Source organism: Chelonia mydas, chromosome 9, assembly GCF_015237465.2.
Source record: "Chelonia mydas isolate rCheMyd1 chromosome 9, rCheMyd1.pri.v2, whole genome shotgun sequence".
Lineage (NCBI taxonomy): Eukaryota > Metazoa > Chordata > Testudines > Cheloniidae > Chelonia > Chelonia mydas.
The window spans coordinates 7,178,104-7,201,538 of NC_057855.1; the positions used below are offsets into that span (position 1 = coordinate 7,178,104).

A 23,435-nucleotide genomic window follows, 5' to 3' on the forward strand; every position below is an offset into this window, starting at 1 on the left:
CAGCAGCTGGCAGCAGGGAAGCGGGCACCAGACTGTGCCAGGCCTGGGGAGAAGCTGAGGGCGTCAGCGTCCATCACAGCAGGCATTTACCCTTTACAGGATCCGGGGGTGGGGCAGGCACGGAGCAGGCCTGGGACTCGCCTCAGCTCTCCTGCTCCAGCCCCCACTCAAGCCAGCTGCACTCAGGACCGGCCAGGACGCCTGGGTTCTCCCGCCTCTGTGCAAAGTGTCTTGGGATGACGTGGCCTCCTGCCTCCCCCCTCCACCAGCACCCTGGGGACCCCTGAGAGACCGAGCAACCGAGCTGCATCAGGGCACTGCCAATTCCCCCCAGCTCAGCCCAGCCCAGGCCTTAATTCCCGCTGGCGCCCCCGACCAGGCTCTTGCTGCCTGCCTCCCCTCCCCCGCCCCCGGCGCGTTCGCTTCGCAGCCCCCGGCAAGCCCGCTGCAATTCCCCACCTGCTCCGGGGCTAATCGGAAGCGATCCATCATCTTTTAGTCTGCAAAGCCCTTCGCGACATGGCAGGCGGCTGATATATTTATCTGCCGTCACCGAGGCAATTTCCTCCCCTCCCGCTAATCAATAGCTCCCGGCCCGAGACGAACCCGACCGCCGTCAGGCGGAGGAGAAATGGCTGGCGTAATTGGCAGAGCCGCTCGAGCTGCTGCCTGGCTCGGCGGCCCGGAGCCATGCAGGCCCCGGGGCTGGCACCCAGGCTCCGGCCTGAGGCCGGGGGATCCCGGGCGGGGCCCTTCGCCCAGCCCCCGGCCCGGCGTTCCCCACTTAGCCGCCACACACCGCGCCGGGGGCCTGCCAGCAGCGCTGTCGTTGACTCACCCGAGTGATTTACGAGGCCGGAGCGCTGGGCTCCCCTGCTAATTGCGAGGGGCTAAGGACAGCCCAATGTGCCTGCCCCACACATGCATCCTTGCTGGAACCCCTGGGACGGTGGGGTGGGAGGGGGGGATGATGGGAGGGCCAGAGGGGGATCAGAGCCCAGCGGGGCGGAGATGGGGGTCTGTGATTGTGGGCACAGGGGGATCACAGCCCAGCAGGGAGGTCGGTGGGGGGTGGTGATGGGGCCGTCTGAGGGATCGGGGTCCCGCGGGGTGGGGGTCGGTGGTGGGGGGAGCAGGAGGAGGGGACACCCAGCTGCTCCCTAGGGAGGAGCCTTGGCCCTGCACCAGCCAGGAAAACGCTGCAGTGAATTACCCACAATGTCAGCTGGGTGGGGGGATTCTGAGCAGCATGATCCAGCTGTCAGTTCCCCCCATCGCCCCAGCCCCTGGGCAGGCTGGGCCTGGCAGCCTAGGGGGCAAGTGCTGCCCCACTGTTAAGAGAGACCAGGCTGTCCGTGGTCAGGCCCCATCGGTGCTGCGTCTGCCTGGGTGGGACACAGGCAGGGGTTACGTGGTAGCCCTGGCTCTGGGACCCAGCCCCTCCCTCCCCACGGCCTGCCCCCATTGCTGGGCCCGGCTCCCGCGGGCGGCTCTCCCGGCGCCTTCCCTGTTGATGGTCCCAAACGAGCAGGGCCCACGATCTGCTTGGAGCGGCTGCAGTGCCCAGTGCAGGGCTTGGGGCGCCTGGCTGTAATGCTGCAAAGGGCGAACTGGAGCTGGAGCTGGCCCTGCCCAGTGCCATGGGAGAGCCGTGCCACCCTGGCACCTCCCGCTGCCCTGGGGGCCGGGCCAGGCCCCAGCAGGCCTTTCTGGAACTGTTGGGGACCCAGGCAGGGTGACGCCCTATGGCTCGGCCCGGCCTGATCCTTTTCTCTGACCCTCTCCCCCCCCCCCCCCCCCAGTGGGTGATCCCTGTCAGTGCTGGGGAGGGAGGGGAGTTGTGGGGGCAGAGCCACCCCAGGGACAGCAAGGATAAGGGTGGGGGGCACAGGTGACGGGAGCCCAGTGGAGCAGACGGCAGCCCTTGCTTTTAAAGGAGGCAGGGTGGGCTGGTGGGTAAAGCCCAGGGCAGGACGCCTGGGTTCTCTCCCCAGCGCTTCCACTGACTGAGTGACCTCGTACTTCAGTAAAGTTGGGCTGATGATGCCAGATCAGCTCTAGTTCAGTGCCCATCCCTGGGGTGGCTGGCCCCCCTTTGTAAAGGGTCAAGAGCGGCTCAGACGCAAGGGGCAGCTGGGGTCTGCTCCGGTGAGTGGATCCCCAGCCTGGCTGTCCCGGGGTCTGCTCCTGTGCATGGATCCCCAGCCCGGCTGTCCTGGGGTCTCTGCCAGTGCGTGGATCCCTAGCCGTCCTGCTGGCTGTACACCATCCCCGCCAGGGATGGGTGCAAGGGCAGGACAGCGGTACCACGTGTGCCAGGCCCCCATGCCCAGGCACTTCCACACGCCCGTCAGCATCTGAGCTGCAGCCCCTGGGGCCGGGAGCATGAGGCACTGGTCTCCCCGAAGAGGAAGGCTCCTGGACTGCCAATCTGGCCACGCTTTAGCCAGAGCCAGCGGTGCATTTGGCACGATTCCAGGGGCTGCTAAGGAGAGGTGGCGAGACAGCGCCAATGGGTAGCGGGGACACACCGAATTAAATTCAGCTGCCTTTGTCTCTCCCCTGACAGCTCCTCTCTTGTGCTGCTGGGCCACCAGCCTTGGAAGGGGGCGTGCTTTGGAGAGGGTGGGGGGCTTGGATCCGCCCTGGCATCGTGCCAGCCGCTTGGCATCCAGCCCAGGCCCTTCAGCCATAGGAACGTGACACTCTCTGTCCTACACCTTCCCCCCTCCCCCCAGCCCCACTCAGCACTGGGAGTGGCGTCCCTGCAGCGTGTGCTTTGGGAGGGGAGGGGAGGCCCGGGATGCTCCTCTCCGGGTGCCCTAGTGCTGCTGGGACACTGAGAGGTTGGCATCAGCTAGCCGGGCCCATCCGGCTGGAGCGACGGGGTGGGGGACAGCCAGGGCAGGAGTGTGCATGCTGCACTTCCAGCAACGTCGCCCAGTGGGGAGCTCTCTGCACCCCAGGAACTGGCTCAAAGGGGCAGGGCCCCCTGGCTAGGCTGGACCCAGTGCTGCAGTGACTTCAGGGGAACAGCCTGCCCCCAGGCAGCAGGGTGGCAGCGTGGGCCCGAAAGGGCAGTTCGTGCTCCATCGGGGGGCTCTCCAGATGGGAGGCTGCACCGCCCAAGCTGGAGCCATCCTTATGGGGCACAGCAGAGCCCCCCATGGGGCAAGACCATGCCCTCCCCAGCTGCAGCCAGGAGTCTCCTGCCTTAGCTATGGCTGGAGAGCTCAGTAACAGCCCCTCTGCAATTGCCACCAGCTCTACCTGCTCCTCTTCCCCTCCCCCCACAGATCTAGGTCCCCCATCTGCCTCCTCCTGCCCCATCCCTTCCCTGCCTGCCTCCCACCTCCTTTCCGGCCCTTCCAGCCACCCCTTTGGCTGCCCAGTTCCTCACCCTCCCCACTGTAGCCCTGGTTCAACACTCCCACCCTCCAGAATGGCCTTTCACTTGTCCAGGTCTTTCCCCCACTTGGCTCTGTCACTATGGCCCCCCTCCACCCCCCACCTGCACTTCACCCCTCAGCCCTTCACACCCAGATCACAGACAGATCACCGGCGTCGTAAGCTGGCCTGGCCCCCAGCGGTACAGTGGTGTCTCTCCATGCTTCGCTCTTCTCCACCCGTCCCTCTTCCGCCCTCCCCACTGCGTGGTCTGCCCCGCCAACCCTCCACCACCTCCCCCCTGCTCTCACAGCCGGCCCCCACTCCAGATCTCCCCCCCGGCTTGCCCCTCACCGTACAGCCATGCTTCAGAAAACCCACCCTTGGCCCCACATGCCTCTTCCAATGCCGCTCCAGCTCCCTTTCCTTGCTGAGCTCTCTGAACGCAGCTACGGGTCCACCCCACCCCACGCCAGGCTCCAACGACCTCTTCCTGGCCAAAGCTAGAACCAGCCCTCCAGCTTCCTCCCCGGCCTTCAACACCGCCGGCCATGCTCCTCTTCTCCACGTCTCGTCTTCCCTGGGCTCCCGCCACTGTCCTCTGATCGCTGCCTCAGTGTCCCCCTGGGAAGATCCTCTCACCCCTCCGCCAGTGCTCTGTGGGGGCTCCCCAGGGCTCGCTCCTGGTACCTCTTCTCCCTCCACACCTTAGAGCCAGGTGATCTCATCCGCAAAGACAAATGCTCCCCCCATCGCCATGCTGAGGTCTTCCAGCTCCCCCACCCCCTCCGGGCCGGTCTCCTGTGCAGACTAAGATTTCAGCCTGTCTTTGACAAGGCTCAACCGGAGCGCCTAATCTCCCCTCCCAAGCCTTCCTCCAGCCCCACCGCCCTGCCCGTCACTCAACTCTCGAGCCCCTCACAGCCTGGCTGGGTCCAACCCCTGCTGATTCCTTAAGCACAGCGGCTCTTGGCTTGGCTGTCCCCGCGTACACCTCCCTTACGGCCGCCTCCTTCGCTCCAGCCTTGGCAAACCCCCCCCCCCCCCATCTCCATTCAGAATGCTCTCCCCTAGCCTGGCACTGGGGCCACGTCACCCCTCTCTTCGCTCCCCCCTCCAGCGCCGCGCACACAAGCTGCTTGTCTTTGCCTTCCTGGTCCACCCGCCTCATCAGCTCTCCCTGATGCTCGCCTCGAATGAGCCCATGCTGCCAGCCTCCATCGCCCACCTTGGCGCTTTCTCCCAGGCTGCCTGTCAGGCCTGGCAGAAGCTCCCCGGGACCACTTCCAAAGCTACATTATCCCCTTGCAAACTCTCCTTTCCTGGGATGCCTACAGCAAACAGGGCGGGCTCAGGCTGCGGGTGGGCGCATCCTGCACTGGGGCACCCGCCGGGCTAGTGTGGGGGACAGCTGGAGACGTGGGGACAACATCAAACCCAGAGACTCAATAACCAAGGCCAGGGCTCTGCCTGGAGCCTCCCATGGCAGATTTATTTCAGTAACACGGTTCAGTGCAAATTAAGTTACTGGCAGCTTCAGGACACGGGCCCTGCCCATCGTCCACGCTGGGCTAGGGCCATTGCACCTGCCGGGATCTTGTTCGACTCCACGCCCCCCCTAGATCCCAGCCTGCCAGGGAACACAGAGACTCCAGGGCACTCGTCACGTGCTCCTCGTGTCTCATGACAACCGGCCTTTCACCACCAGGGCCGGCCGGAGTCTCCGTGCCCGTCACTGCTGCTGCCCAAGCTTCTCGGGGGCTGACCGGTTCTTCAGCTGGGGCACGGAGCAGTTCAACAACTCGCCCACAGTCGGCATCAGGATAAGAACCCAGGCGTCCTGAGCCCCCATCCCGGCCGCTCTGCTGGGCGTTAGCAGAGTGACCGCTGCGTGTGCTTTGGCTCGTGGGATTGCCAGGGCCTCGTCCCCACACCGCACCAGCAGGGCCAGGAGCAAGGGCAGGGGCTGCAGCCACAGGCCAGGTGCTTTGGGGCCGCAGAGCCTGGGTTAGGAGAGGCCTGATGGCCGGGAACCTGCGGAGCAGTCCATGTCCCGGCAATTACCCAGCCACTCACACCAGCCAGGACTGGGCATGACTAGCACATCACCCACCGGGAGGGTGCCCAGCTGGCAGAGCAGCAGTGGGGGTGCAGGAGACCTGAGTGAGCGCGGGGTGCGTGTAGGGAGTACCCGGGTGAGGGCAGCATGGGGGGAGCGCTTGGGGGGTTCTCTGTCAGAGAATCCAGACAGGGAGGTGCTGAGCCAGCCCGGTCCCAGGGCCGCAGTCCCCTTGCCCGTTGCTATGCCAGGCCTGGGGGCCGGGCCGGGCTAGAGCTCGGTGCTGGTGACGGCGCTGACGCCGTGTACCAGCAGGGTGGGGCCCAGGTCCCGGGTGAGCAGCTCCAGCTGGTGCAGGTAGCTGGGGTAGAGGCTGGTGTCGGCAGGGGGCCGGGGCAGGTAGAGGAAGCGGATGGTGGGCGAGGGGCTCTGCTCCAGGATCAGCCTGTTGGCTGCTTTCAGGTACTCGTCAGAGATGCAGGTGGCATTGCCAGGGAAGTTCATGGCTGCCTCCACTGGCCTGGCCCGCTGCTCCTGCTGCTTCTGCCAGTGCAGGGCCACCACGGCGTCCCAGGGCACCATGCGGATGGCAGCCTGGATGCGCAGCTCCTTCAGCAGCTGGCGCAGCTTGTCCTCCTGCCCGCGGGTCCTGGCCCCGGTCTCCACGCACAGGAAGAGGCGGAGCTGGGCGCGGCGCCAGGAGCGTGCCATGCTGAGCACGCAGGCCATCTGCAGCAGGAAGAGGCTGCAGGTGTCGGCGTAGCGGGCGCTGTCTGGGCGCAGCAGGTTGAGGGGCCAGACGTCGATGGCGGGCGCCCGCGCCTTGTCGAAGTGCTCGAAGGAGCGAGCCAGCATCACGTTCCGTAGCATCTTCACCGCGTCGGCCACCACGGCCACGTACTCCTGGGGCGACAGCCTCCTGGGGGCCGTGGCCCCCCGCACGGGTGGGAAGCTCAGCAGCGCCGTCTCCTCGCTGCCCTCGAAGGCCGGGTGCCGCGCCAGCCTGTCCTGTGGCACCGCGCCGTCGTAGAAGCCCAGGACGATGGTATTGGGCCGCATGCCACCTGCGAGACAGAGCGCGGCCCAAAGTTAGCTGCTGGGGTTGGCTGCTCACAGACATCACCCTGCCAACTGAGCGCTCCCGGTGTCCCAGCCCAGCCTGGGGGCGGGGGGCCAGCGCATCTGTGCTCTGCGGTGCTTGGAGGCAGGCCCTCGGGCTCTAGGTACTCTGTGCTGCCGGCCGGCCTGCCCTGAGAGCAGCACTGAGGCTGGCAATGGCCCACCGTGCCACCTTCTGCCTGCCTTGCTGACTCAGCGCCTGGCAGCTGCAGTTCGCTGCACCACGGCTTTGCCCTACTGTGCAGAGCCAGGGACCGTTGAACCCCCAGAGTGAGGCGGTGGGGATTTGCTGTAATATTGTTACCAAGCTGATGTGTGCCTCAGTTTCCCCTATATGCTGCAGGGCTATTTAGGGGGAAGAAAGGGCTGTTTGGTCTCTGCAGAGGCTCAGAGACTCATGGCTTTTGGCTGTCTGGGGCCTGGGCCTCATATCATGGAGCGTTTGAGAAGACAATGGTGAGCCCAATCACTGGGACTTTGACACCAATGCCAAGCCGTGTTTGCCCAGCTGAGGAACGAAGGCTGGGGGCGGGGGGTGAGGTGGAAGTTAAGTGTGGGGAGCAGTCTGGACTCACACCTGAACAGGGAAACAGAGAGGTCACCGGCGGGAGGGCTGGGGCTCTGGCTGCCCAGGATGGGCCAGGCTGTAACCGTCTTTTCTCTGGGCTCACCAAGGCCGCCCTGTGCTGTGTCCTTTGACTAATAAACCCGTCTGGGTGCCAGCGCTGGCTGGCTGAGCGCCCTGCGGGTGCTGGCGCAGGACTGCATTGCCCCCTGAGTTTGTACAGGGCTCTGCCTCAGTGGGGCTGGCTGAGCCGAGCTCACGTGGGAAGCAGGGGGGCTGCAGGCCCAGGCCCAGCCTAAGGAGGCAGTGAAGCCGTGGGGCTCACCATGGAGGAAGATGAGATCCCTCGGGGGTCTGGAACACTGCAGGGGGCCTCCCAGAGACTGTTCCAAAGCTAGGCCCATGGCCCCGATCCTGTGGGTCTGTGACACCAGCCCTCGCGCTCTGCCCCGGCTGAGCACCATGCCCTGGGCAAGGAGGGGTCGTCAGCTCCAGCTCTCCCAGAGAGGAGGGGGGATGAGCCAGCTGGCCTCCCAGGGGGAGCGAAGCCATGTCCTGCCCGAGCTTTCTGTCGCCACTGGCTCCCACCACCTGGCAGAGGAGGGCTGGGGTGGCTGGTGTGACACCCACACACAGATGAGACGCCCTGGCACGCACACAGAGTGTCCCCCCAGCTCAGGACAGGGCCGAGGGCAGGGGGGGGACATGGGCAATCCCAGGCTACACTGGCCCAGGGCCCACGGCTGCCCTGAGCAGGGAGCAGGCATGGCAGTTCAGGCAGGCATCTCTGCCCCATCCCCACAGCTGCCAGGAGAGGCACCAGCAGGAGGTAACCCTGATGGCTGGGCCGTGGGCCCCCCTCCCGCAGCGCCCAGCACAGGCCATGCGGCCGGGGGGCTGCAGGTGGCGAGCGGCATCCGCGAGGTGGGCGGGGACTCACCCAGGCCGGAGATGAAGAGCAGCTGCTGGACGCCGTGTCTCACCGAGTTGGCCAGCGTGAGATTCACGAAGGCTTTGACGTTCAGCCTGTCGACCAGCAGGAGCCAGGAGTCAGCGTGGGTCTGCAGGGGGTCGGAGGGCAGGGAGTCTGGGGAGAGACGGGGCAGCGTCAGCCCCTGTGCGCTGCGGCTGGTGGTGAGAACAGCCCCCTTCCCTGAGCTGCCAGCCCCAGGCCCCACACCCGGGGGGAGCTCAGGTCCGAGGCATCCTCCCTCTCGCAAGAGCGTCACCCCCAGCCCCCCCACCTGGCGTCACCCCCAACCCCTGAGCTCTGTTCCCCTGCGGCCTGGATTGCCCGGGGTTTGCTCTGTCACCACGGCAGCCCCCGCGTGCCAGCCCCTCTGTGCCATGGGGGCCCGGGCAGCAGGCCCTGCTCTCACCTAACTCCGCCAGCTCCACGTGGCCCAGCACGTACAGGCCGCTCTTCTTCAGGTCGTTGATGAAGCTGATCAGCTGGATGCTGGACCGGGGGTTCTGCACCATCAGCAGCATCTGGGGGCGCCAGAACTTGACGTGCTCCTTACGGACGTCCAGCATCAGCAGGTACTTCCGGACCTGGCGGCAGGAGCAGAGCGGAGAGTCAGGGCGGATAGACTCCCCCCAGATTCCATGGCATCTCGTTAGCCCTTGGCCTGCCTGAAGGGAGCCTGGCATGGTCTGTGTACCTGGCATAGGCATCTCCGCACCCAGCTGCCCCCTACCCCTCCCACTCACCCCGGCACAAGGAACAGGGGCCAACTCAGCTCTGGGGTCCATTGGGAGCCAGTGCCATTCCAGTGGGGCAGTATCTGCCCTGTGCCAGGGTGGTGTGAGCGCTGGGGAAGGCGAGGCTGCAGCATCTTCCCCGCCAAGTCCCACCAGCGGCCAAGCCCCGTCTACACTAGGGCACACACTGCCCCACGGGCGCAGACAGCCTCAGGCATCACCCCCTGGGGAGGGGAGAGTCCCTCTGCAGGGCCCTAGGAGACCCCCCCACCCCAAGGAGGGTGCAGACAGTTATGGGCACCCCATGGCCAGAATGATTCTGCCCCAAGGAGGGGCTTGGCGAAGTGCCACCAGGGGCCTGAGGTCCAGCTCCTGAAAGGGGTTTCGGTGCCTAACTCCCATTGGACCCCAGTTCCAAAGGGGTGACTCGGCGAGCCCAACTGGCAGAGTCTGGCCAAGCGGGAGTATCCCACCACTCAAGGCCCAGCCCCTGCGGGTGGCGCTATCTCTGCAGCCTGCCAAGCAGCCCCCAGCCACACCAGGGATGGCGGGAGCTGTTGTTTCTGCCTGTGGGCAGTGCCTAGCTCAGTGCGGGTGCTACCCCACTGCCAGGGCCTCTCTGTGGCATACCTAGGAGCCCATCACTGCTTCACACCAGCCCCAAAGACGCGGGGGCCCGGGCCTGGGCAGCTTAGCCCTTTGCCTGTTTGTTACGGGACCCCCCAGCTGGATTTCATACAGCTCCTGAGCCCTGCTCACCATTGGTCTCCCCCTGCAAAGTCTTTTTTGCTTTCTGCCTTAAATGGCTGCATGGTAGATAGCTGCCATGTTCTACCCCAGAGGCGGCTGCATTTCAGAGGTGAGGCTCTCGTAGGCACTGACTTCCAGACGGTTTGTGTGATGAAGTGGGAATTTACTGTGACATTTTTATGACCCCATGTGTGCCTCAGTTTCTCCTGTATTTCGCATGGCTACCCAGTGGTCGGGGAAAAGGAACCGTTTGCTCTCAGGGCAGGCTGAGAGAGAGACATGGGTATGAATGTCATCCATCTGAGCCTGAATGGATCCTTAAAAAGGACTGACCGAGGCTGACCCCATCTGAGTGGAAAATCTGAGAAGACCATGGCAAATCCAGTCACCAGGACATTGACACCTGGCAACTGATGCCCAGAGGGAGAGGGGTTTCCCCACCGCTCAGCAGGGAAACTGAGCAAAATCCCCCAGCTCGAGAACAAAGAACTGGGAAGGAGTGAGGTGGAGGGATCGGAGTTGGCTGTTGGAAAGAGTCGGGCCTCTCACCTGGGAACTGCTCCTGGAGGTCAGAGTGAGAGAGAGAGAGAGACAGAGCCTGAACATGGAGTTCATTACAGCTTGGCTGGGCTCTGGGCTAACCAGGATGGGCTTGGACTATGCTTTAACCTTCAGTTCTCTGTGCTCATCTAAGGACTTCCTAGGCTGTGACCAATTGACTGATAAACCTGACGGTTTTTGACACTGAGCGTCACTGCAAATACAAAAAGAAAAGGAGCAGTTGTGGCACCTAGTGCGTTAATCCCTGCAGGGTGGACAAGTCTCTACCAGGGTCCGTCTCAGCTGGACTCTCTGGACGGAGCTCACAGGGTGAAGCAGGAGGGCTGGAGCCCCAGTGGTCCAGGCTATGGAGGTGTGTGGCCTCCCCCGAAGTGAGACCCGGGGGAGTCTGGGGTCTGGCCCGGCAAAGGGCCTGTCCCATAGCTGGGGGCATAGCTCTGATCCTGGGGATCCGTGAGCTTTGGGATGAAATGGACAAGATTGCTGCATGGGGGTGAGGGGGGAGAAGGACAGGACACACCTGGGGAGGGGGAGGTGCTAGGTAGGTCGGGCTGAAGCAGGTCGGGAGCTTGCTTCCTCCTATGCTGGAAGTTGTCCAGCCCCTCCCCCGCATTTTACACCCCCCCCCCCCCCCATTCCTTTCAGCCCCAAGAAAACAACATCCTGATTCTCGGTAACTCAGCACCCCATTGGTGGCAGCTCCTCCCACCCCCACCCCAGGGACACCCCCAGAGCACGGGCGCGGCTCACACCATGTGCTGCAGGTATGGGCGGCTTTAGTCCCCTGCAGAGGCCAGGGCTCTGGGTCCCTCCATGCTGGGGGGAAGGCTGGCACCCGCCCCCACTCACTTCTAGTGAGCCTCAGTGGCTTTCCCTGCTCTCCCCCTCGCTCCTGGGGGGTGTGAGTGGTGCCCCGGGGCCAGAGCAATGCAAACGGCACAGCCCAGCTCCTCCAAGCCTCACGCCATTGCTTTCAATGGAAATTAGGAACCTAAATACCCTTGCCTGAGCCATGTTTACCCTGCCCAGCCAGCTCCCTGAGCCCCACAGACTAGGAGCCCGACTGATCTCACACTGGCGTCATCAGGAGTGACACCGCCGAGGCCTGTGGAGTAATGTGAGATTGGGATCGGCCTCTGGGTGTGGCTCCCACCGGGGACAGTGCCCGCTGCTAGGATGGTGCCCGCTGCTAGGACACCACCTGCCGTCAAAGGCAGCTGGCCATTCCCTGAAGCGTGTGACTCTGGAGCAGCCCCACTGACCCCGCAGGGTCCCCCCGGATTTACACCCGTGTCGGTGAGAGGAGACCCCCCCGCTCCCGTTCCACTCACACCGCCCGGCGGAACGGCAATGAGGCGCGAGCTCCCGAACGCCGCCCCGGTGCTCCGCGCAGCGTCCATTAAGCTGTAATGGGAGTTTTCAGCGGTGATCTGACGCCTCGAAATGACAGGCTGGGCGGGCAAGGTGGCTCCCGCCCCGGGGCTGGGGAGGCCGCTGGGAGCGTGGGCCCAGCGCTGGGGAATGGGGCCAGGCCAAGGCTGCGCCGGGGCAGGGGATTGCTCTGAACGAGCAGGGAGCCGGGGCTCCCAAGGCAGCAAGGTGAGAGAGGAAGGTGCCCCCGATCCCCAGCAGGGAGGGAGACACCTGGGAGGGGGCAGGCCCAGCTAACCTAACCGGGGGAGGCGCCCACGCTTACCTGGTGGAAGATGAGGGCCTGGCTGATGTAGCCCCAGCTGCTGCTCGGGGACAGGTAGTGCAGGGCCAGCAGAAGCAGCAGCATGAAGGCCATGCTGGCTGAGGCGTAGATGGGGCTGATGAGGAACATCATGACCCCGCAGCCCAGAATGCCCAGCACGCAGGTGTGCCAGGTGAAGTACTGGAACGTGGGCCTGCAGGGGACAGCAGAGATGGGTCCTCAGCGCGGGCAGCAGGAGCCGGGAGCCGCGCAGGCACCTGGCCCCTCGGCTAGCGAGAGGGAGCCCAGGGCTAGTCAGCGGGGGCAGGGAGAGGGCTCAGGCGGGGGTAGCCTCGGGGTCGGGCTGGTTCTAATCCAACTGGGGACTTGTGCAGGGGCAGGGGGGGGGAATCTTTCCCCCAGGAGAGCAGCCAAGGGGAGAACCGGACCCAGCACGACTGACCCCTCTGGGAAGGGGCATCGGGAGAGGGCCACGCCAGGGCCGGGCATTACAGCCGGTGGTTCCCAATCCCCATCCCAAACCTAGCGCTTGGGGCCTGTGGGATGGACCTCCTAGGCCGGGCACCACCCCGACCAGCCAGGCATGGCGAATCCGTCACAGCTCAGCTGCCCGCGATGGCAGGAGCCACTCGTGCTCCGTGGCACCAGCGGGCACCAGCCCAGCCTTCTGGCTGGTGAAAATGGGACAGATGCTGGCCAGCCGCTTGCCTTCATCCAGCAGGGCCCTGAGCCCGACCACACCCTGGCTGTCTCCCCACTCAGCATCCATGGGGAAGAGCCCTCCCCGGCCCCCCAGAGTAGCAGTAGTGGGATGGTTGGGAGGCATGGGCCGAAGGCTCTCATGGGCTGCTTTATCGCAGGCAATCCTTAGTTGTTTTAATTTCATACTTGGGGGATGGGGGGGGTCGGACCTGGGGATGAGCCCAGTAGAAATACAGTTCCCCAGTCCGGGGCCAGCGTTCGAGAGGGGCTGGGATTTCCAATGGTGCATTTTATTAAAAGGCCGGCGCAGGGCTCAGCTTGGGGGGGCCATATATGGCTTAATTACCCAGTACTCATCTCACCCGCTGTCTGAGCGAGATTGCCTGGGAAGATTTAAGGAAGGCCGGTAATGATGCTCCCCACCCCCAGCCGCAAGCAACAACCCGGCAAACCAGAGACAAAGGCCAGAGGGGAGGGAGGCGGGGGCAGTGTGTGTGTGGGGGGGTTGCTTCTGCTCTAAAGGGAAAAAAGGTGAATAATAAAGTGAGATTGCGGCTAAGTGGGGAATCGATCCTCATAAATGCTCCCCCCACCAGCCCAGCAGAAGAGCCGGCTGGGATGTTAACTCTTAGGATGCTGGCAGGTGACATGCATGCTCCCCCAGGCCCCTCCCGCCCTCAACCAGGGCCCATCTCCAGGGCCCGCCTGGTTGCAAGCGTGCTGGGGAGGTGTACACCCGGAAGCGCCACGGTACCAGAGCACCAGCTACCCCCCATCCCAGCACCTCATGGGGACGCTGCATTAGCCGAGGGGGACCAGCCCACTTGGGGAGCAGACTGTCTCAAGTCCCGCTCTGCCAGGACCACTCCACTCGACCCCAGCAGTACCTGTGTCGCCCTGGGGTAGGGAGCCGGGGCCAGCCCCGATTGCCCGTATCATGGAGCTTTGGGCTGGGGTCTCAGCAGGCCAGGCCGCTCAGCCAGACGGACCCATCCTCTGCTGTGGGTGGGCACAGGCCGCCCAGGGGTGCGCTGGCGCACGGTCTGCTCCTCAGCCCCCACGGCAGGAGCGTTCCCTGCCCAGGGCACCCTTCCTGGCAGGCACGGGGTCCCTTCCCCTTGCGGCTGGGCATGGGAGCCGGACCAGCCCCCCACCGACACCTGCTGGCAGGGTGAAGGGCAGCACTGAGCACGCAGGGCTGGAGGATGTGAGGGGAATTCAATGACTCGGAGCGCCGGGGCCTGCCAATCACCGCGGAGAGCCGGTGCCGGGTGTCTGATAACAGCGGCAGTGATCGATTGGGGAAGGCATTTTATCCTTCATCTCCAGGCTCCCCGCGCGTAATAAAGGCTGAGGGGCCCCGATCCGGAGCTGTGCGGCACTGCCTCTGCTCTCGCTGGAGGCTACAGGAGCAGGCCCGGCAGCGCCTCTGGGGAAGCACCCAGCACCTGCAGGATGGGCCCAGGAGGAGCTATCTGCAAAGGGACACACTGCTCTGGGCTGAGGGGCTGGGAAGCCCTGGGGCAGGCAGCAGGGTGCTGACAGAAGAGGGAGACTCCTAGCCTCAGCCCCACGCCACGGCCAGACAGCATGGGCTGGAGCAGGGGGCATGGGGCTGAGAATCGGCCCCATGGCTCTGTCACGAAGTCCCCGGGCGCTGCTCTGGAACTGCTCCCTACGCAGCCAGTCAGGACCTGGGGAAGTCTCCTCTCTGGGAGCAGCCTGTCTGCAGGACACACAGCTCACACGGCTCCACCTTCCTGGGTCTGACCTCGGAGCATTCAGCCTCCTCTGCCCCTCCGTGCGCTTCCCACAGCGAGTCCGCCCAGGCGGGGTCCTGGGGAAGCCAGAGGGTCCTGCCCCCCAACTCCGCAGTCAGACATGACTCTCAGCCGGCCAGTAAAACAGAGGTTTATTAGATGACAGGAACATGGTCTAAACCAGAGCTTGTAGGTGCAGAGAACAAGACCCCTCAGCCGAGTCCATTTTGGGGGGCAGGGAGCCAGACAACCACATCTGCACTTCACTCCATGTCCCCAGCCAGCCCCAAACTGAAACTCCCTCCAGCCCCTCCTGCTCTGGGCTTTGTCCCTTTTCCCTTTGTCCAGGCCACCTGATTCCTTTGTTCTCCAACCCTTTAGCTCTCACCTTGCAGGGGGGAAGGGCCCAGGCCATCAGTTGCCAGGAAACAGGGTGTCGGCCATTCTCTGTGTCCAGACCCCTGCACACACCTGCCCTCTAGGGCTCTGCAATGATCATACACCCTTATCCCACCACCTAGATACTTAAGAACTGCACAGGGGAAACTGAGGCACCCCCACAATATTCAGAGGAAACATTAAGAACAGTCCCGCTTCATCACAGGCCCCTTCCCAGTTCTGCCACTGGCTCCCTGTGTGACCCCAGGCCTCAGTTTCCCCACGGATCTTCAGGGGGAGGATTGTGTCTCTAGCCAAGCCGAATTCGGGGCTTATTTTCCTTCAAAATGTATCTGGATCATTAATTCCTTCTCATGGAGGCCTCTTGGCTTCCCCAGCTGGCTGCGGTGCCCAGCAAACTGGAGCGGGACAGGGACTGTCAATTACCATCCACTTAGTAATTAGTGCTTGGACAGCTGGGCCAGCGGGACCCCAGACACACCTGAAACTATCCTGAGCTCCTCGAGCCTGTCTGCTCCCGTGCCTCCATGCAGAGCTGCCCAGCTCCCCTTTGTGGGGACGCTGAAGACATGCGTGTGTGGATGTGGGCACGCGTGTGCATGTGCCGGGGGAGGGCGCAGAGTTGGGCCACTGCCACTAGCCACCTCTGAGTTTTAACCCTGTTGCTTCACATCTCACCAGATCACAGGCCACGCCCAGCCCAGCGCCCTGCCCGCCCAGCACTCAGATCTATGGGGCAAACGCCAGATCTCACCGGGCCAGGCCACCTCTCTGGTTTCCAAAGGCTGGAGAACTGGGGGCTCCCTTCTGCCTGCTCACCGGCCCGAGCTCTGGGGCTGCTCCCCATGAGGAGGGTTTGAGCATGTCCTAGTGAACAGGAAGGGGTGCTCAGGGCCGTTGCCCCCAAAGCCTGAGCCCAGCATCCTGCGTGAATCGGGCGGGTGGCTGGGCGAGCGTAGGGCTGGGAGAGGAGAATGCAGCCAGGCAGCCCGCTCTCCTTATGTGTCAGGCTGCTTGATCGTTAGCTAATTACATCGGAAGCCGCTAATTGCTCTTTGTGCGAAAACGAGCCCAGTGCTGCTCTGGGCAGAGCAGCGAACAGCCGCGGCCTGGAGGGAACATGCCTGACGTGTCCTTGTGTGGCTGAAGCAGCCGCCCCAGCAACAGGCTATGTGCATGAGCTGCAGCCAGCCAGCTCCTCTCGCCCTGCTGCTGTTCCCCGGCTCCCTGAGATTTCTCCTCCTCTGACCTCTGCCTAGCCCCAGGGTAAGGGGTGAGCGCCGGGATCGCACCCGAGAACAGCTTCCCATCATCCCATTATGCTGCTTGCCCCATAACGGCCAGCTATATGCCAGGAGCACCGGGGAGCAGTAACAGACGCTAGGCTGGCGTCTAGCCCTTAGACACTGCAGTCTAAAATGATCAGAGATACATACTGTTGCAACAGATGTTCTTGCCTGCACCTGTGCTCCATTCATGGTCACAGAGCCAGAGCCATGCCCTAAAGCAGCAGGAGCGTACCATGCAGGGGGACAACTCTGCGGCACATTCCCTCTTGGGAATCTCCTTTCCGGGCTGAACAAAATGGCAGCGTTTGGCCGAGAAAACCCTCACAGGGCTTGCAATTCCTCACATTGGGGGAGCTCAGTGCACAGGTGCTGCAGGAAGTGGCACCCTAGTGAGATACCAAGGGGACCCCCATCTCCCATCTGAGTGAGAGAGGGAGGGAGCCAGCGATCATGCCAAAGGCTGGGAATCCCGTTGCCATGAGGCTTGGACCCATTAACTTCTTCATCCCTAACCTACCTGGGAGATGGGCACAGAGCATCGTCCCCATTTCACAGGTGGGCAAACTGAGGCAAAGCGGGGGAGTGACTTGTCCAAAGACAGAATCAGAACCCCGGAGTCTGGGATCCCAAGCCTAGGTCAGCCCGTGAGCTCACAAACGCCACCTACCACTGGCAGAGCCCGAGAGCTCTTTGGGGATGATTATGATGGCGAGTTGGAGTTCTGGAGATGGCTCCAGCAGGGAAGCTCCAGGGAAGGTGGAGACGGCTCCGGCAGGGAAGCTCCAGGGCATCCCAAAGTGCCAGCTACGCTGCACCCTGGGCATCGCTGCCCGGCTTCGCTCTGCGCGGGAAGCAAAGCGGCCCTGCTGGAGAGACGCCGCGCCACTGAGTTGCCTGCATTTGGTTTCAATTACAACCCGCTCTCGGCGCCGTATATCAAGGCGTTATCCGTGATTTACAGAGCGTGGTACAATATAATCACAACTCGGCAACAATGTGCAGACCAGATTTACTTCTCCCAAGCAAATATGTCTCTGCGTAATTCATTACCCAACGGGACTTCAGCTCACAACTCATCATCAAGCCATTACCCAATGAGACTGGCACTCACGACGCATCACCAACCTGCTGCCCAATGGGCTCGCAGCTCAGGGCTCATCATCAGCTCGCCGCCCAACGGAAGCCATGCCCGTGCCTCGGCGCCGAACCGCTAGCCAATGGGACGCCAGCTCGCAACTCATCATCAATGCCCGGCCCAATGGGGCATCAGCTCACAACTCATGCTTAAACAACCCGACTTTGGTTTATTGTGCCCCAGATTTACGGCTTATAAACAACTTATTATCTGACACGTTTCAGCTCATTGCAAAGCCGAGGCACGGGTCATAAACAATTCATTACCCACTGCGCCGCCAACAGACTGCAGGCTGAATCAGCGCCAATCCCTGGCACAGGCGCGCCCGGCGAGCGGCACTCACTGGAGCAGATCCTCCAGGGGCCGTTCCTGCCCTCGGCCGCACGGCTCAGCATGGGGCGAATTCAGGGCTTGGGAAGGCGGGGAGCACTCGGGGAAAACGCCCCCCCTCCTCGCCCCTTCCGACCATGGCAAAGCGGGACCCCCACCAACGGCCCCGGGGGCCAAGGCTGAAGCCAGATCGACCAAGTGCAATCCCACTCGGGCACTGAGTGACGACAGATCCGTGGCCTCTGAGGCAGGAGGCCCGGCCTCCCCGCAACAGCTGGTCTGGAAACTGTGCAGAACTGCCCAGCACAGGAGTCTGCTGCTGGTGCCCGCGGGTGGCATGGGCAGAGAGCGCTGCTGCCATCTGCCCGCTACCCGGGGCAGCTGCAACGGAGGAGAGAGGGGCTGGCAGGAACACAAGCAGCGCTCCAGCAAGCCCAGAGGAGGAGCCTCCTAGGAAAGGCCAGGCTGCAGGATCCAGAGCAGGGCAAGGCGGGGAGGGAGAGGGGCACATGGGGGGCCCAGAAGGGAGGCGACAGGAAATTAAGGGAGAGGATGTTTCCGAGAGAACTGAGGACCAGAAAGAGAACCAGGGAAAGTGAAGGCAAAGCCCCTTATTTCCCAAAGACGGAGGGTGTCAATGGGGCTGGACCAGTGGCCCCGCGCCTGAAGGCCTCCCTTTCCCCCCAGGGCGGGTGCCGCCAGCCAAGCGCCCCCTGCAGGGAGCAGCCGGAAGGAGCACCCGCCAGCCTGAGGGCTACAAAGCCAGTTCCGCTTGTGCTGAGCTGGCTGTGGTCGCCCTGGCGCTCTTGGGTGGGGCAGGGCTGGGACCCACCACCTCATTCTGCCAGCCTCTAGCCCCCTGGCCAGGCAGCATGCTGGCCTCAGCAGCGGTCGCCGTCCCCTGCCTGCACCTTGCCCAGCCCAGGAGAGCCAGCGGGTGGCTCGGCCCAGGGCTGTGTTGTGGCTGCAGGAGCCAGCATGAAGTGGCCCCAACCGGGCGGGAGTGGCCCCCTCTGGGCTTGCTGGGCGCCAGGCTGCTGTGATCAGGGCGCAGGGCAAGGCCAGGCGTTCCCACCCCTGTTCCTCTGCCCACGGCCCCAGGAGTTGGCAGTGACTGGCATCAGCCGGGGACTGGCTGATGGCTACTGAGCCGGCCTGGAGAGCAAGGGAGGCCGGCCAGAGGTGATCACAACTCACACTGAGCCAAGGCGTAGCCCAAGGGCCCTCAGCGGGCGGGAGGACAGGCTCGGCATCTGGGCAGCTACAGGTGGCTGCAGTGGGCAGGAGGTAAAAGCTATTTGTCACCTGCCTGGCCCCGTCACTGGGGGGGGGCGGGAGGGAAGTGGGGGATTTGCTCAGCATTGGCATGTAATACTGAGCTCTGGGAGGGGTTAGTGGTTAGAACGGGGTGCCTGGGAGTCAGGACTCCTGGGTTCTGTGCACAGCTCTCAGAGGGGAGGGGGGTGTAGTGGGTTAGAGCAGAGTGGGGGTGCCTGGGAGTCAGGACTCCTGGGTTCTGTGCACAGCTCTCAGAGGTGGGGGGGGGGGGTGTAGTGGGTTAGAGCGGGGCGGGCGGGGTCTGGGAATCAGGACTCCTGGGTTCTCATACAGCTGTGGCATGTGACCCTGAGCTATCCTTTGCCTCAGTCCCCCTCTCCTCTGCCAGAGGGGGCTGATGGACACTTCCCTACCCCAGGGAGGTTGGGGGGGCGCAGCGCCCCCTTCTTGGGCAGGTGCCCAGAGGGGAAGCTACGCTGGAGTGGGGAGCTCAGGTCAGCTGAGGGGAGAGAAGGGGCTGTGGCTGGGGGTGCGGGAGGGCCTTGGGGGCAGCTGAGCGGCCCACCCCACCCCACCCCCCCGACCATGGCACCTCCTTGGGAGGGGAAGGGGCCATGTGAGGCAGGGCCTGTGAGTGCCGTGGAGTGGGTGGGTTGCTGTTCCAGTGGGGCTGGGCAGGCATGCGGAGAAACCCCAGGCTCTCTCCTTCCATCTCCAAAGCCGTGAGTTGCTCGCGCCCCCCCCCACAATCGCCACCCACCCCCTCCCCCATCACCACCCACCCCCTCCCACCTCCCGCTCCATAATAAGAGCTTAATCACAACATCCATTAGGCAGGGCCTGGCGCCGGCAATTACCATCTCCAGCAGGCCCCCGCCTGCGCTAATGCAGCCAGCTGCGAAAATTGCTCTCCGCCTCAGCGCTGCCAAGGGGCCCCCTCCCCAGGTCGCTCCAGCCGCAGCCCCCCCAATCGCTGTGGCAACCCCCCACACCCCCCATCCCACGCCAGTGACCCTGGCCCCTGGGGATCGGTAGGGGAGGGGCCTGGCCGCTTGGCTGGAAAGAGACGTGGCGCCTCTGGGGGGCACTGAGTTTTCCTCCCGCACTACTTGCTCCCCAGCCCTCCGGCCCCCTCACCCTAGGGGCGCTGAAGGAGGCACGCACAGGCTGGGGCATCTCCAATCCAAGGCACAGGTAAGTGCGTGGTGGGAGGTGGGGGACGGCACTGGGGTTGTGGGATATGCATGGAGCTGACAGCTTCTGTTAGCAGGGCAGTAAGGCACCCTAGCACCACATGAATGGCCACCAGTAGGTTTCAGAGTGAACGCCATCATTGCGGTGAGTGGGGCAGGTTGCCCTGCTCAGAGCTCAGTTCAGGCTGGCTGCAGACTCAGACGGGCTCCCACCTGGGCACCCTGGCTCCCGCCCTTTCATGCCTCTCCCCAAGCAGGGGAGATCCCGGCAGGCACAGCGTTGATGGAGCCGTCCTGCACTCCAGATCCATGAGCCACGAACATGGAGCAGAACCCGCTCCCCAGGCCCTTAACCTTTAAGAGAGAGAGAGAGACAGAGCACGGCTAGAACAGGTGAAGAACCCCGGCCCACGGGGCAGCTCCACTACGAGACGCAGCCGGAGCCAGCCAGATGGGTGCCAGCAGACGAGGGCGCCCAAGCCGGCGCGGCACGGGAGCAAAGAGGAGGCGGGCCCGCAGAAGCTGTTATTTTCTCTAATTGTTGTTTTTGCTGAAAGGTAATTAAAATCCCCTTTTTATTTCGCATGTCGGCGAGGAGCAGGAGGGGGAGCCGAGCGGTGGGGAAGGGGGGGAGAATGCTGCACTGAGGCAGGGGAGGGGGAGAGCAATGCAGAGGGAGGGGGAGATGCTGGATGGGGCGGGCAGAGAGCCCTTTAGCCAGGCCAGCCCCAGCCACACTCTAACCAAGCCCAGCCGCCCACCCCTCAGCACATGCTCGGGGCTGCCCCCCCCATCCGGCTCTGGGGCTACCTCTCCCTGCCAGCTCTCCGTTCTCGCCCCAGCCCCGGGAACTCACGGGGCATCTTCTCACGCTGTCCCCTCTGCCTGGCACAGCTTCCTGCCACCCCTGGCCAAGCCACCGTCACCTGCCCTGTCTCTGCTCTGGGGCCCTGCACTGGAGCCTGGCCCCACGGGGACGGTGGCGTTCCAGCCGAGGCAGCATTGGGGCAGGCACACGCTGGCACCTCATCCCGCAGGAAAATCAAGACCTTGGGCACCCCAGAGGCTCTTTGGAAAGCCACGACCAGGGGACACGCAGGGCCCCACCGTCACTCGGCTGGCCCAGGGCTCAGCCAAGCTCAGCTCCTGACAGCGGCTGAACCAAGCCAGCCAGCGGGGACGCGGGTGGGCAGAGGACAGCTCCCGGCAGAGTTTGCAGCTACGGCACAGTCTGCTCTGCACGACCGCAGCTGGCTGAGTCAGCCTGGGGTCAGGAGGCGGCTGGGTTCCCGGAAGACACTGAGCTCTCGCCTAGCAGCATCCATGAGTAATGCCTCCCCCCTCTGCGGCTGAGTGGGAGACGGTCCCGCCGTGGACGACGCCCCGACCTCGGTTATTCTCACCTCTCAGCAGGACGACAGCCACGCGCCAGGCCTGGGCACAGAGGCCTCAGCAAACGCCAGCCAGTCCAGCACTCTGCAACACCTTGGCAACAGGCTACCGCAAGCCCACCCCACCCACGCAGAACAGGGCCACTCTCAAGGCCTCAGCTCCTCCCCGTCAAGGTGCTCCATGCCCTGGGCCCAGGGTATCCAGAAGAGCCTTGAGCTCTCGGATGGGACCGTGGTCGGCAGCTCTGCTCCTCGGGCCAGAGGAACTCTCCACCACCAGGGTCAGGCTCATCAGTTCAGGGCTTTCTCAGGGGCCAGTCCCAGACCAACCTCCCCACGCAGGTCATGGCCCGCACAAAGAGGAATGACCCCGGCGAGGCAGTGAGGGCACCCCACGGCACCCCCAGCTCCATGAGCTGCCGGAAGGTGCTCAGATACCCGGGGGACTGAACAGGACAGACCAGGCCCGGGGGCAGGATACCAGACCAGATGGACCAATGGTCTCCTCCAGGGTGGCAGTGGCTGTTCTCCAGGGAATGGGGGCCCGCTCTGGGCCCAGGGGTTCTGCCCAGCAGTGAGAGACGCTCTGGGGTCTGGTTTGGGGCCCAGGGAGGACAGCGCAGGTTTGTGCAGAGTGAAGTGGCTGAGATCAGCGCTGACATAAACAGTAGGTACCCAGGGATAACCCAACCCCACTGAGGTGCTGCCCCCCACGGCCAGGCCCCTCACCTGGGTCCCCATGGCACAGCAGGCTCCTCCTTAGTATCTCCTGCAAATGCCCCTCCATTGCCCTAGCACCCCAGGTGCTCCTCCTGCAATGGCAATGCAGGGAACCATAGTGTAGACAGGCTGCTGGCGCCATTGCCATTTAACGCTGGGCAGCGCAAGACAGGGAGAGCAGTTCTCAGCAAGCACCAGGCCATGCGGGCTGTGCCACACTGAGGATAAGTGAGACCGGATCAGCCTGACGCGCAGAGCCCTGCCCACACTCCACACCAGGGTGCCTTAGAAGTGCCAGCTCCCAGCCCCAGGTCCCCTGCAGGCAGGGGCGCCATAGCCTGAGCCATGCCAACCACAGGAACCCTGGCCTCTGGAGGGCTGTGCCACTCCCAGCCATTAACTTCAGCACGTGACCCCCGGGCCCTGGCGCAAAAAAAGGACAGAGACTGGGCCGTTTTCACTAGACTCTTCCTAATTCAAGTGCCATTTTCTCCAGGCCTGGGAAACCTGTGGCATCCACCCCATAGGCGCAGCACCCGCTCTTCCCCTCCAGCAGCCGGGTCTGGTAGTTAGCACCTGGAGAACCCCACCGCAGTCAGGACCCCATTATGCCAGGCGCTGCACGTGCCCATCGAGAGAGAGTCCCTGCCCCACACGCTCCCAGCCTGGACGCACGCACCAGCTAACGGGGGCGGGGAGGGGAATGTCAGCAGGGAGAGGCAGCGCAGGCTAGTGGTTAAGACGTTTCCTGAGGCTTACCAGAGCTGGGTTCTGCCCTGACCTGTGATAGGACGTCCCCCTCCCTGGGCCCCCTTTGGGTATACTAGACTCTAACCATGGGGTCCTCATCTCAGCCTCTAGCCCCTTCCCCTGCAGAAGGGGACCCACCCCTGTTGCACGGGTGAACCCTGAGCGATGCAGTGGCTGGACCAAGGGGAATGGGGCCAGAGCCCAGGACTCCGTCTGGGTCTTCACCACCCAGCCACCTTCCTCCTCCTCAGCAGGCCCCGCTGCCCCCGGCAGCGCCCTGCCTTTGCTGGGGGGCAGGGCAGCGGGCGGCCGTGCTGTTCCAGGAAGGAGGCTGGGCTCTCCCTCGGTTTAATTACCGCTAATGGAAGGCGTGCTCCAGCCCTGCCTGGCACGCTGCCCCAGGAGCGCAGCAGGACGCGAGCCATAAATTTCCCACCAATCGCCCGGCGCGCTCGGGGCTTGTGTTTCCATTGGGCGGTTGGTTTTTTCCCTGACTAAAAATGGTATTTGCTCAAGGGCAAAAGCTTTTTAACCAGCCTCATAAATGCTTATTACCCAGCGCCGTGCTCGGCTTGATGGGATTGGAGGTGGGTGGGATTGATCACATGCCCCCCCCCCCCCGACACCACGAGATCACACCGTGCTGG

General features: G+C 63.8%; 1 protein-coding gene across 2 annotated transcripts in view; it reads right to left on the bottom strand.

The window, feature by feature from the left end:
* Positions 1-4,836: 4,836 nt before the first annotated feature.
* LOC102939540 (solute carrier family 12 member 9) overlaps positions 4,837-23,435 on the bottom strand; it is a 49,726-nt gene continuing 31,127 nt past the window's right edge. For both annotated transcript variants that reach the window (XM_037908918.2, XM_037908917.2), the window contains exons 10-13: positions 11,842-12,034; positions 8,510-8,684; positions 8,071-8,217; positions 4,837-6,510 (exon numbers count right to left, since the gene is read on the bottom strand). In XM_037908918.2, the coding sequence (XP_037764846.1) occupies positions 5,717-6,510; positions 8,071-8,217; positions 8,510-8,684; positions 11,842-12,034 (1,309 nt within the window). In that variant the 3' untranslated portion in view covers positions 4,837-5,716. The remainder of the gene's footprint in view (positions 6,511-8,070; positions 8,218-8,509; positions 8,685-11,841; positions 12,035-23,435) is intronic.